Source organism: Mangifera indica, chromosome 2 (assembly GCF_011075055.1).
Source record: "Mangifera indica cultivar Alphonso chromosome 2, CATAS_Mindica_2.1, whole genome shotgun sequence".
In the NCBI taxonomy this organism is placed as follows: Eukaryota; Viridiplantae; Streptophyta; class Magnoliopsida; order Sapindales; family Anacardiaceae; genus Mangifera; species Mangifera indica.
Window position 1 is genome coordinate 22563859 of NC_058138.1, and position 13568 is coordinate 22577426.

The window sequence follows — 13568 nt, forward strand, 5'->3', positions numbered from 1 at the left end:
ATGACCTTAATTCCTAGAGACACCATTGGCAGTGATAAGCCTGAGAGTTAACGGCGTTGGTTTGGGAGTCGGGGAAGGGCGGCCAAGCTAGTTCAGATTGGATTCACCCCTACCAACAGCAAGTCTGCATAGGAGCAAATACAAGAATCAAGAAAGCTTGCCATGTAATATCCATGAAGATGGTTGTACCCCAAATATTTGCACTGTCACCCTCTTTTCTTGGTTCCCATTAGAGCCCATTGGGCTATAACATAAGCCTTTATCAAAATTGGGTATATGGTACTAGTTCTTCTAACTGCCTTCAACTGTTGGCAACAGGTACATATAAATGGAATAGCTACTTCATATTTCAGTTTGAAATTGACCATCCTTTGTGCGAATTTCCGTCGGATTTAATGGAGGTATGTATTACTAATGTAAATGCTTCACGAATTCATCCATTGCTGCTCAGATTCTTTGAAGGGAATACAGTTGTGCAAACACTTTTTTTCTTGTTGTGATACCATTTATGGGGTCATTAAGTTTCATCCTGCTACATTGCTATGCACTGATTTAGGCATTTCCAATTTGCCAAGAAGAAACATATTTGATGTCGGAAAGCAAAACCATACAATCTTACATGATTTTCAAAGATACTGAAATTTTATTGGGTAGTCCTATGTTAGTTGGAAAATGAGCTAAGTGTTGATAAAAAACCTCGCTATTTGAAGTAGTTTTTGGGGTAGGGGAGATTCAATAACATCAAGTGGTATTAGAATTACGTTATAACAATTTCATCTTTAAATCCCTAGAGTGATTGGTTGATATGAAGCTTCAATTAATGATTATCTTTCGAACGGCTAATTATAAAGAGCATCAAACTAATAATTATCTCTTTTGATGACTAATTATAAAGGTTGATGCGAAGTTATAACTAGTGACATAATATTCCTATAAATGAATGGTTGTAAGGAGTGTCAAATCAATGATGATTTATATGAAATTTTAATTATTGATTCATTACTCTTTTCTATGACTAATTATAAAGATTATCAAACTGATTACTTAATAAGTGATTTGTTGCTCATTCAAATGGATGGATGTGAGAATTGATGTGAAACTTTAACTAACAACCCATATAATATACAAATGTGAGGGGAAGTTTCACACCTTAATTTAAATTTTTGGATAAAGGAAGCCAATAACACCAAACAAGTTTTCCATGCGAGGTAGCTCAAAATCCAAGAAATTCAACATGATACGTAAAACTTTCAACAGTACTAAAGAATATTCTAAGCAAGCTAATTACAGTTTTATTGATACAACATATGTTACACTTTTTTGACCAAGAAAGATATATAATGACAAGTTGTGTGTATTTATATAAGCTAGATTATAGAATGAACATATTTGAATGATCTACATTTGTTCCTTCATTAATCGTCCGAAACAAAAAGAATTATCTTCTGTTCTAAGTTTAATTTCACGAAGAAGAAAAACAAGAAGAAAACTCTCATCAGCAGCAGCTAAAGAACTGCCAGGGGCATGGATCGATCGAAACTCCTACGCATGGCTCTTGGCCTCGGCGGTTTCTTCTTCATTCCTTTACTCTCCATTACTTCTTTTCCCATCTTCCCATTTGACCCATATGCGATTATAGCCCCATCTTTTGTCGCTGCACCGTGAATCAGTATTCTTGTAATGCCTACATAGTGCAGAGATTCAGCAATCTGTAATGGCGTAACGCCCTTGCTGGTTCTTGCTTCAACATCGACCCCTTTTTTTACCAACAGTTCTGTAACATCTGTCTGTCCTGATTCCACTGCACAATGCAAAGCTGTGTAGCCGTCTTCATCTTTGGCATCTATGTCGATTCCCTTATCAAGTAGCATCCTCACAACTTCTATCTTCCCCTTGAATGAAGCTCTGTGTAGCGCAGTCCATCCATGTTGATCTTTTCCATTTATCATAGCTCCATTTTCTAACAGTTTTTGAACTGTTCTAATTTCACCATTTCTGGCAGCAACGCAGAGGCTGTCACCGAGCCTCAACGCATCGTAGAGACGAGTATGCCCATAATCAGCGGCAACATCATACGGGGTTTTGCCATTTTTGTTTCGGATGTCTTTGTTGGCACCTTTCTGCAATAAGAGCTTCACCATCTGTTCATCTCCCAACCCTGCTGCCATATGCAAGGGCGTGTCGCCATATCTAGTGTTGCGAATATCAGTCTTGGCCCCGTTTGCTAATAAAAGCCGCGCACAATCTTTTCTTCTCTCTTCGACTGCAAGATGCAAAGCTGTGTTTCCGTCTTTTGTAAGGGCGTCAACATTGGCACCTTTAAGTAACAGAAGTCTCAGTACCTCTAAATGGCCGCCTCCCAAGGCCAAGTGTATTGGCCCCCAAGTAGAAGTTTCTGACCTTTCTGTACTGGCTTTTCTCGCTAATAGAAGCTCAACGATCAGCGCTTCACCAGCAGCCGCTGCGGCCTCGAGTGGACTACAACCGGACTGGATATGAGACTCAACATCCGGTTGAAACTCAAGGAGGAGTTGAACAATATCAGGCCGGCTTTGAGCTATAGCAATATGAAGCAAAGTCTGCCCATGTGAATCTACTGAACCAACCGGGTTCCAAGCCGGGTCACTCCGTTCAAGAACTTCTCTTATCTCATCCATTGCTCCATCCAGAACGAGTTGAACCAAAACAGGTGAGCCAACAAACATGATCTTGATCCCACTATCGATAAACACTTGTTTCTTCCTGGTAGTGAACCAGTCATTTGGAACCGCATCAAAAGTTGATTTCGCATCTTTTATTGCTGCACCAGGAACCACAACGCTATGCAAAAGAAAAGAATCATCGCTGTGAGGGAAAGAATCAGGAAGATTCGACCCCACTGGGAGCTGATACACAATCTCCACAGTCAGTGTTGCAAGTGGTGATATGATTCCTGACTGTGGCTTCGCTGTGTAACGGGCCTTGTTCATCGGTTGAACTCTGAATGCCACAGGCATTGTGTACATAACGTTCCTCAGTGTGAGCTCTCCATAACATTTCTGCCCTGGTTCAATCCTGATTGCCACAAGATTTGAAGGCTCCAGACTTATAAGCCTATCCATCTTCTTTTCTCCCAAAATTGACAAACCTTCTCTTTGTTGGTCTACCTCAAGTAGGTCGCATGAGAGATTGTTCAGGTGGGATTTGGAGCATTGAAAGAAGAGAAAAAAAATCAGGGAGAAGGAAGTGAAGAAACAGGTTAAGCGAGTGTATTTTAAGCAAGGAAAAGAGAGGCCGGCTCTAATAAGATATTGCCATGTGGGGGTGTTAAAAACAATGAAGACTTGTTCTATTCGGCGTCCGGATCCTGAATACATGAGCTGTTTCTCAAAGTCACCTTCAGGATTGTACTGTATTATGCACAAGAAAACATTTTTATTGTCTCGGAGAAGTATACACCTAGAATACTTGGTTAGATTTGGAGAAGAGTTATTTAATTATAATGTATAATTATTATTACTTAAATTAATATTCATTGTTGGATGATAATATATTTATTAACTTTTCTTAATCATGTGTTTGAGTGATTGAATTCTTTAATTTAACTTTAATTCAAAATTATTATATTTTTATATTAAACCAAATTGATTGAGTGTGAAAATGAGTTTTTACTCTTTAGTCTAGTGGATGCTTTAACTAAAAATAAGGTCAGTTTTGTGTATGAAAAAGCCTAGTGGCATAATAATTTACTTAGCCTACAAAGGAGTAAATTACATGGCCACCCAAGGTTTGGAAAATTTACAAGTTCCCATATAATAGATTCCTAAGCTACAAATTTTTACATAAAACCTAATTTCATACAAGAAAAAGGGTCTTGCCATAGTGTTAAAAGGTAATTGTCATATTACTTCTATACTTAACTTTTTAAAATTATCATATTACCTTTAATCATGATCGTCAATAATCTAATTGAATTTATTATTAGAATTGTACTAGCCAAACTATAATCTTGTTGGATTTGACTAGATCACACCTAAGAAAGTGTGGACAGGTGATCAAAATTGTAACCCAGGTGTAATCTCTTAATCGAAAGTCAATATCACATCTAGAAATATGTGATCTTATTGAATTATACTTGTCATTAAAAAAAATGTAATCTTATTATTTTAAACCCTTTTTAGAGCTATCTGATGACTCTAACTATAAGTCGTTTTGCATTTCTTTTAATTTTGATGGTGAAAGACAGATGCCCTTTGACCTTTTTTCCTTAATAGAGTTAGGTTTTGGGTTGAAATTTGTAGTCTAAAAATCCAATGGGTGAGAAAAAATTAACCAAATTTTGAATGGAAAACAGTTATTTACTCCCCATGAAAATGGGTAGCATTTGGTCAGCGCCACTAGCTTTCTTTATTATCTCTTATGATTTGTCTTAGTATAAATATCATCATCGCTGACACCATTGCAGCTTTACAAGTTTAATGCATTTTCATCTTAATCTGTCTTTCAAAGTCAACCAGAGCATCTTCGAAAGCATTTTGCCATCAGCAATGGGACAGGGCTTGCAGCGGCAGATGGAAAGCAGTCAATTTCATTAGTAAAAATGATGTTTATGAAGTCAGAAGATAGCAGAATGTAGTTGATTTTGTCATGTATAATGTCGAGAGAATGTAAAGACAAAAGATGATCTAGAAAAATAATAAATATGCGTTAAGAATTGACAACCTATGTTGAGAAAAAAAGAGAATGGTCAAAAAACGAATGAGCATTGTAAAAATAAAATAAAATAAAATAACTTGGGTAAAAAATTGTTGATGAATCCTTAGATTTGAACTAATTTATCGAAATAGAGATTTAACTCATTTGAGTCAAACATAAATTTGAAACAGAGTTAACTTTATTCAAATCTATTTCTAAATCTGAATAAGGTTAGTTTGAACTCGATTGAACATATTTTATGAGGTATCGATTTGAGTTAAATCAAGTTAAAATAAATATTAACTTAACTAAAATCTAGAATGCAAACTTAAGTTCGAACTTAAATTAGATCTAATAGTAAATGGTAACATCAAAGAAGACAGTAAATTATTGAAAAAGGATAAGAATTGTTGGAGAAAAAAATTACTAGTAAAAAGAAAACCTCATGCAAAAAATATTTAATAAACCCTTAAACTTGAATTTAACTGTCGAGTTAAAACTTTGATTCGAATCCAATACTAATTTAAATAAAATATATATTTAAACTCATTCAATTTGAATTTAATCTTAATTCATTATCTCTCATTAAGAGATTATTCAATCGAATTCTTTCTGAATTATACAACCTTTTTCATGCATGTTCAACAAATATTACATATTGGTGTTCTTTTGAAAGCCAATAAATTTCATTGAAGCTCAATCTAACTTAACTATCATATATGCAATTAATTATTTTTTAGATAGTTTATTTGTGCTAAAATGGGGAAGAATTTTCACGGCAAAAAATACAAGGTGAGGCACAGACAAACGCTGATCCTAAAAGGTAACAAAATTTCTTAGGAATTGACTGCAAATAATTATATAAATTAATCATATCTCCAACTTCGTTTTTTACGATCTTTGTGCCATTTCCGGCATAAAAATTTATTTATTTATTTATTTTATTCATTTACTAATCCTCCTATGGGACTGAAAAAACAAAAATAAATGTAGAGACTCGAGAGGCATTTTCAGATTTTAACTAACAAATTTTGTTGTCATGTTACAATTGATAATGTCTAATATCAGGATTGTCTTTTACTTGATCTTTAATTTCGATTGATCATGTTTAACCAAACTAAACTGGTATATAATATATATTATTTATTAGATGGATTTGATTCGGCTGGTAATAATTATAAAAAAAAAAAAAAAAAACTAACCCACATTATACTAACTCAACTATAACAATTTGGTTCGATAACTATTGATAGTTTAAGCATTATCTAATTCGAATTGACTTCTGAGTCTTGATTAAATCAGTTTAATCGATCGATCCATTTTAAATTTTAAAACCCTGATATCAAAACGAATGAAAAATATAATTAAAGTTTTAAAATCCTGATATCAAGTGAATGAAGACTAAAATTGAAGGGGTTAAGATCAAAGAAAAAATATATATATAACATATACCTCAAAGAAAAATTTTAATTTATAAGGAATTCCAGAGGTGGGAACTTGTGGTTTTCCCCCAACCTTAGGTGGGAAATAATATAGTTTACTCTTAAATTTTTCTTTCAAAGACATGACTAGATACGAAAAGGTCATTAATATTAATTAATTTAATTATTGAGCTTATATGTGTAGGATTATTCCATATGTTTGTTTGCAGACTAATGAGTTGGTGCCAACCCTCAGAGCAAGAGCGACAAAACATCTACTTTTGGTGCGTTGCTGAAATGTGAAAGCCCCATATGTGTGCTGCGCAGTGTGGCCAAACAATCCAGATTCCAGTCAATGTATTTAGCACTTGTCTCTGTACATTTCCCAATCAAATATAATCCAGTCAATTGTACATGTATCACAAAAATTGAAAGGAGGAATGTGTGTCGTTGAGAAGTGGCCTAGCGTTTTACTCGGTCAAATTATACAACGTTACTAAATAATATCCCGAATGTATTAAAATTTGATGGCAATGTCATAATGAGAGAGACATAGTATTAAAATTTGATTAAGGTGATGTTGCTTGCCTGCTTTCCTCAGTCTTGGTTGGTTGAGTTTTGGTGTGACCTGGTCTTTGATTTGGCTACAAAAATGGCACATCAATTGGGTGAAAGTGTAACCGATACTGACTAGTTTTAACTCTGTGTACGCTGTTATTGCCTCCTTATGTTTCTTATAACATTACTTACCTCCTTTTTTATATTAGATTTTATTAGGCCTCTCAATTGAGTCTAGTAAGGCTAGGACCCCATTATTCGATTTGAAAAATATAGTTTCAATTTAAATCGATATCGGATCTTAGATAAACATTGACAAAAATTACAAAAACCATTAAGTCGACGAAACACTAGATTTTTTCACAATAACATTAAAAATAAATAATTTTATTAGCTCGTAATATTAAGTATATAATTAAATACATACATATGTGTTTTCAATTAAATATTATTTTATTTTTAATTTAAAATTATTTAATTATATTATAATATATATTTTTATATATAATTATATATTAAAAAATATATACGCATGGACAATTAAAAAAGAATTGGCCTCCTGTGTTCCTTTGCTCTTTGGCATGAAAATGGGCTGCCTTGCGCCTAACAGTATGGTAGGAATATACCTTAAAATTTCTAGCAGTCCTGTCCTAGCCCAAATGTATTTTTGTCAGGCTTTACATGAAGCAGCTGATTGGGCAGGCCTTCAATACTACTTATTTTGGACATGAACTGTTTAGATGATTCGATTCGATTTAAATACGAACCGATTCTAAACAAAACTCAATTCGAAACTATATAAATTTAAATTTAAATTAATTTAAACTTAATTAGATCATAAAAATGAACCTACCTTTTAAATTCAAATTTATGAATCTAATCTTTAAACTTGAAATCAATTCTTTCTATCTCAACTCGTCCAAGCCCAAGAGTCTTAAATATTGTTCATCACACATTTGCTTTAAACATTTAATGAGCTGGGCGTGGCAAATTCCGTTGAGGATTATTGTACACAAAAGATAGATTTTATTATATGGTACTAATTTACTTTCACATAACAAGCTCTCGCTACCCACATTCACCTGCAGCAACCGACCCGACCCATATTTAATTACTGGTTTATTACCAAATAAAATACATAAAATATAGATACGTTTAATCGCTGTCGCTATCACTGCTGCTGCTGTGGCCATCCTCGTGCTTCTTCTTTTCCTTGTCCTTCTTCTTCTTCTTCTTCTCCTCGCCATGTCCATGGTGATCGCCTTCTCCATGGATCTTGTCCTTTATCTTCTCTACAATTCCCTCCTTGTGCTCCCCCTGTCCATGCTTGTGGCTCTCTCCCTTGTGCTCGTCCTTCTTATGCTCGTCCTTCTTGTGCTCGTCCTTCTTGTGCCCTAGAGTCTCCTCGATCTTGTGTATGATTCCCGACATTTTCACTTCTTGATTTCTTCTCTCTCTGGTGTGAAATAATGAGCTTCTTCACCTTCTATTTATAGTGAAAGTTTGAGACAAATTTCTTCTTTCATACACGTTATTTTCATATTAGTAACAATTTAACCCTTTTGTTGTAAATTTTGAAAATATAAGGGGTTCATTTGATAGTGAGTATGAAGTTTTGGGGAAAGAGAATAGCAATAAAGAAGGTTATCCGGTGTGTGACTGAATTACGTCAATGCCCTAAAACGCGTACACGGCGCGTTGTACCGAACGAGTTACCAAATGGAAATGGTATGCAGACACGTGTTGATCCTTTGGGCATAAATTGCGGCAATCTGAGATTTTTATGACTCTCTGTGCGAGATCACGTGATTCTGACAAATTTCATCCAATCACGTGATGCCCGAATAAAGGCCTCGCTGGGGCTCTGAAACTTCGTTTTCTTATTTATTTTCTCTTTATTCCTTGCTCCACGTTTTGACGCGTGGACGGTGTTAGGTGCGTTGCCGACAGTGCTTTTATTATGACACGCAAATGAGGGATCTATAGAAATACTACTCGGTTCACGTCGTTCAAGTCACAAAAGTTTAGCCGACCTTTCAGCGGCGCATCCGGTCCAGTGAGCATTGATGGGCAAATGGTCAAACACAGGAATTCATGGACTGTTTTTAGCGACTGAAGTGGTCGCTTTAACCTTTATTAAGTGATTTATTCAGGTTTGATTAAATGACAAATTTTCATTATTAAATTTTAAAAAATCATTTTTTGGTTTACTTCTATTAATAAATTTTATAAAATAAAAGAGTGGAAATTTCATTTTGTATAAATTTTTTCACTCTACTTTTTTTTCTTTTTAAAATAAAGTATGTTTGAATGCAAACAATAGTTTTTGATGTTAGTCAGAGTTTTCATATTTTTAAAGGTTTATGTGATAAAATTTTAAACTAATAAATATATATAAATAATTTAACATTTATCAAGCATTTAAGAAAATAATAAAATTATATATATTTATTTTATATACATAAATAAATATATATTTATGAATTATACGATTAAATAATTTTAAATTAAAAATAAAATAATATTTAATCAAATAATGATATGAATAAATATATATCAATTTATATACTTAAAATTCCAATAAAAATACAAAACAATTATTCTTAAAAATACCAAACAAAGTTAACTAATGAAAATGAATATCACATAAAAATTTGACTTTCTAAAATTGGAAATATAGAAATTTGTCATTTTATATTTATGGTTCCACCTAATGGGAAGAGACAAATTCTGCGCTGACATGAGTCCATTATATTATTGGGTTGGGCCTCCATCTGCCGATATATATTACAAACCCTTTCTCCAAATTTTGTAAATATTTAAAATTGAAAATTACCATGAAAAGGAAAGAAAATCTACAGTAAACAAGAGATAGAATCCTATCTTTAAATAATTCCATTTGTGTTCATTCGAATTGTTATTTTCTAATGGACTTGATAGGAAATGAAGAATTCTCCATCACTTTTGCCTCTGATTAGTGGTGAATTTGAACTAAACTGAAGCTTGAAGCTGAACAAAGGAGATCTGAGCTCAAATCTAGAACAACCAATGCAAGATCAAGCTCAGCCCATTCAAATCACTGCAGCGAAAGAACTTTATCAATAATGAGGTGATGATTTGACTTTGTTATCTTCCTACAAGTTCTTTCCCCCCTAGTTTGTTGGCATCCAACAAATAAAGATTTAACTCAATATAAGGGACAGTCATAGATTAAGATCTGCATCAAAGGAACATGTCCTCCCAACAAGCTATCAGAAATCATATTAAAATCTAGTTAATGGCCAACCATGAAAATCATAAGTAAACCAATCCTTTCTCAGCACCCATAGGATCTGCTACTTCATTATGATATTTGTGGTCATAGCGAGAACGAAGATTTCCCCGAAAGACAACTAATTGGTCAGCTCATCTTCCACATTGTTAGTTTCAGTTTCCTCTTGCCTTTTCCAAGTCAGGGAGATCTGTAATCCACACCAAACATAATCAGGAAAAAATGAAGTGCGAACAAGTAATTGTTCATAAATTAGTTCAATGTAACAATTCGAGACAAATCATGATGTCAAAAAACTCACACAGCATTCCCTCATCGTCACTGCTTTCATCATCTTGACCGGCATACTACAAAAGTAAAATCCAAGTTACATCATTGTGGAAAACTATTCTGATGCACAAATCTTGTCATTGTTACTCCATTTCAACAAAAAGAAGAAAAATGAAGAAATTACCGCAGTGTCATTGTCATCAGAAGCCAAATCAGCTGTAAATAGCACAATGAATTCCTGTCAGATCCCAGCTAGAACTACTATACAACTTTTTAAGTTATAAATTTCAAGAGTGAAAAAGTAATCAGCCCATCAGTATTTATCAACAATCAAACAAGAAAACACAAATTATATATAAACTGTCATCTCATCATCAAGGGATACAGTGGATATTTAGCCACAGCTGCCACACACAATCTTGTTAGATATAAAAGTAAAGAATGTCAAATTTCAGAAATACTACCATAAAACAGTACATCACAACATTTTGATTTTCAATGACTAATCATGATCTTGCATTTAGAAAGAGAATCTCTCAATGTTAGCACTTCCCTGAAAGAAAATCTAGATGACCCTAAAGTTGTTCATTAATACATCATTCCTATCTTCATGATGGAGAATATAAAACTTTAAATTTGCTCAGAGCTAGTGGAAAGACCCCAAGGTACATTGCAATACTCTGCAAATAGAAGCTGATTAACTGTGGCGATTTTACAAATAACCAATAAATATCAATTCTTTATCATAACAAGAAATGCAACTGCTAAATTGATGCCTGACATAACATTAACAAGAAAAATTTGGTGGAATTATTGCACACTCAGAAAATTCAATGGTACAAATATGGTAACAGACCTGGCTTGGATAACTGTAACAGCACAGCACAAGCAGAACATGCATGAAGTTACCATGGAGGAACAACATGATTATGGCACATTACCACCATTTAAAGAAGAAGTTTGTGTTGCATGACGCTTTCAGTACATCCAGTTAAATTAAAAACCAAGCTGCGACAGAGTTAGGATAGGCTCTCATCGCACTCCTTCAGACACAAAATTCATGTTCTAGCAATAATTTTCATAAAATAATTCATTTCACAGTAATCATACCAAATTAAAAAATTGTATAAATTGAATGCACTTGGTCACAATATTCATTCAGTTACCCAAATGCTAAAATTTAGCCAGATTTATTATGAGGGTGCAACAAGATTGGATGAAAAGAATAAACAGCGTTTTATGATGTGATAGTAATTCAATATTACCAAACTCTTCTCATTGTAATTTACCACGAGGACATCTTAACTGAGCCGTCTAACTAAACCTAACCACTCCTTACCAGATTATAGAGGGAGAAAGACTCTTGTCTGCAAACCAGGCCAACCAAAACCAGGGTGATGGAGGTATAATAATGCAGGAAAAGTAATGTGACTGGCATATGAAATGTGATAAACATAGATGCTAACAGAAGGTTATGGGGTATTGCTTATACGCAAGGGATTCACTAGAGATACATCAGAAACAAAGCTATTTTAGGAATTAACAAATTTGGATCTTCCAGTTACCTTTCAATCTCCACAAACACATCCAAAAAAGACATTAAAAAAAAACAGTTCTTGTTTTACGTAGTATGCATGAGAGCCACCGATTCACATCCTTATATACTTGGGTTATTTTAAAAGGAGTAAAGAAATGTTAATAAGCACATCAGCAACCACATATGCCTTTATATAACATATATTCTAGACCATCGTGAAGATACAATACAAAAGTAAAAAAGAAGCCCCCAAGACGTTCTTCAAACCTAAAATCCTCTTATCATCACCCCTTGCCTTCTAAAGCCATTCATGGCTTAATCAAGTATGCTGCTGCTATCCTTGGCAACTCTCTGCCACCAGCTTTCTCTCATGCCTTATGTCAACCATTCATCTCAGAAAATACTATTCTTCCCCACTCTCTCACCCTTCTGCACCCTTCCTCCCTCAGTTCACATTGTCCATAGTCCCTGCTTCCTCATTTCACAATGCTGAAACCTGTTATTAGTCTACTCCTGTCCTCTAATGAGGCCAATGAGTTACCATCCCCTACTTTGATAAAATGTTAAAAGACAAATTGCAAAACTTTTGTGATCATCAGACAGCAAAAACTGCTTTTAGTCACTCTCCAGTGCCTTTTTCTCTCCTCTTACATCCGGTGGTATGGATGAGAAACAGGGACAAACAATAAAATTCAACATGCAAAACAATATCGCAATGACAACCCTGGTAGCAGAAGAAGTTTTACAGGTTGAATTAGATAACAGGGGAAATGATCTGGTTTTTTATTAACTTATAGATTGCAAGAAATTGAGATAATGGTAAATGTTAAAAACAATGGAAACTATTTATTAACTTACACTCGGACTCTTCATCGTCCTCATCGCACCATTTGTTCCAATCAACCTTAATGTAAGGTGCAGGTTTCTCTTCAGACTTGAGCAGCCTTTTCCACCAAGCTTTCTCTTCTTTCTGAATGGAGCATATAATGTTCCTTAACCCAACTTTAGTCTTACATTTCTGCACAAAAATCAAACACCCAATCACCCCATTATTAAAATGGAAGAAGCAAAAGCAATTAAAGAAGTGAAATTACGTACCTCAGGCACAATATTCCCGTAAAGTTGCAAGGAGAAGCTGAAGGATTCGCCCTGAACTCCAACGGCTGAGAAAGTGAAAAGCCCTTGAGGCTCATTTTTGACGGAAATGTCCTTGGCGTCAGGTAACGCAACGGTTAGATATAGCTTGTCCGATCGTTGAGCCCATAGAACCTCCGGATGGCGACTGAATTTCAATTTTAAATAATTAATTAATGAACAAATAATATCTTCATCAAACTTGATCAATCAAGATTTCAGAGTTCGGAGATTACCTCATGACTGTAAAATGGAAGTGGGATGTGTGAGTCACGGAAAGAAACCAAACCCTTCAAGGGAAAGGAAAGGAGACAAGCCCACTCAGACAAGACGAATTGGGGTTTCTGCGGTTTAAGCTTCAAGAGTAAAGGCGACCACGGTCAACCAACATTCAGGGGCAATTTGCCCGTATATATATATGTATGTATATATATATGTATATACATAGGGTGCAATGTATCTTCGAGATAAGTTTCTCTCACTTTAAGATTACCCGTCAGATTTATATAAAAAATAAATAAATTTACATATTTAACAAATTAATATTCTTTAGTTCAAATTTTGTGCAATATTTTTAGTCTCATGTTAGGTTTTATCCTAGCCGAAGGACCAGTTTATAAGTTAATTTGTTTGATTAGAAACAATTCCGTTTTATTTTTACGATATAATTAAAATTTTAAAATAGATATACTCATATTATTAT

General features: G+C 34.2%; 3 protein-coding genes across 3 annotated transcripts; all 3 read right to left on the reverse strand.

The window, feature by feature from the left end:
• Nucleotides 1-1209: 1209 nt before the first annotated feature.
• On the reverse strand, nt 1210-3201 carry LOC123207231 (protein VAPYRIN-like). Its single transcript, XM_044624571.1, has one exon. The coding sequence runs from the start codon at nt 3099-3101 to the stop codon at nt 1506-1508; it is 1596 nt and encodes a 531-aa protein (XP_044480506.1). The 5' UTR covers nt 3102-3201; the 3' UTR covers nt 1210-1505.
• Nucleotides 3202-7662: 4461 nt separating this feature from the next.
• Nucleotides 7663-8139, reverse strand: LOC123199331 (protein SRC1). The gene has a single exon (XM_044614285.1). The coding sequence runs from the start codon at nt 8082-8084 to the stop codon at nt 7809-7811; it is 276 nt and encodes a 91-aa protein (XP_044470220.1). The 5' UTR covers nt 8085-8139; the 3' UTR covers nt 7663-7808.
• Nucleotides 8140-9840: 1701 nt separating this feature from the next.
• Nucleotides 9841-13274, reverse strand: LOC123209510 (co-chaperone protein p23-2). The gene is made up of 6 exons (XM_044627592.1): nt 13102-13274; nt 12830-13013; nt 12590-12749; nt 10379-10410; nt 10226-10271; nt 9841-10114 (listed from the first exon to the last, which is right to left on the reverse strand). Exons 1-6 carry the CDS (start codon nt 13104-13106, stop codon nt 10080-10082), a joined length of 462 nt encoding a protein of 153 aa, XP_044483527.1. The 5' UTR covers nt 13107-13274; the 3' UTR covers nt 9841-10079.
• Nucleotides 13275-13568: the final 294 nt, after the last annotated feature.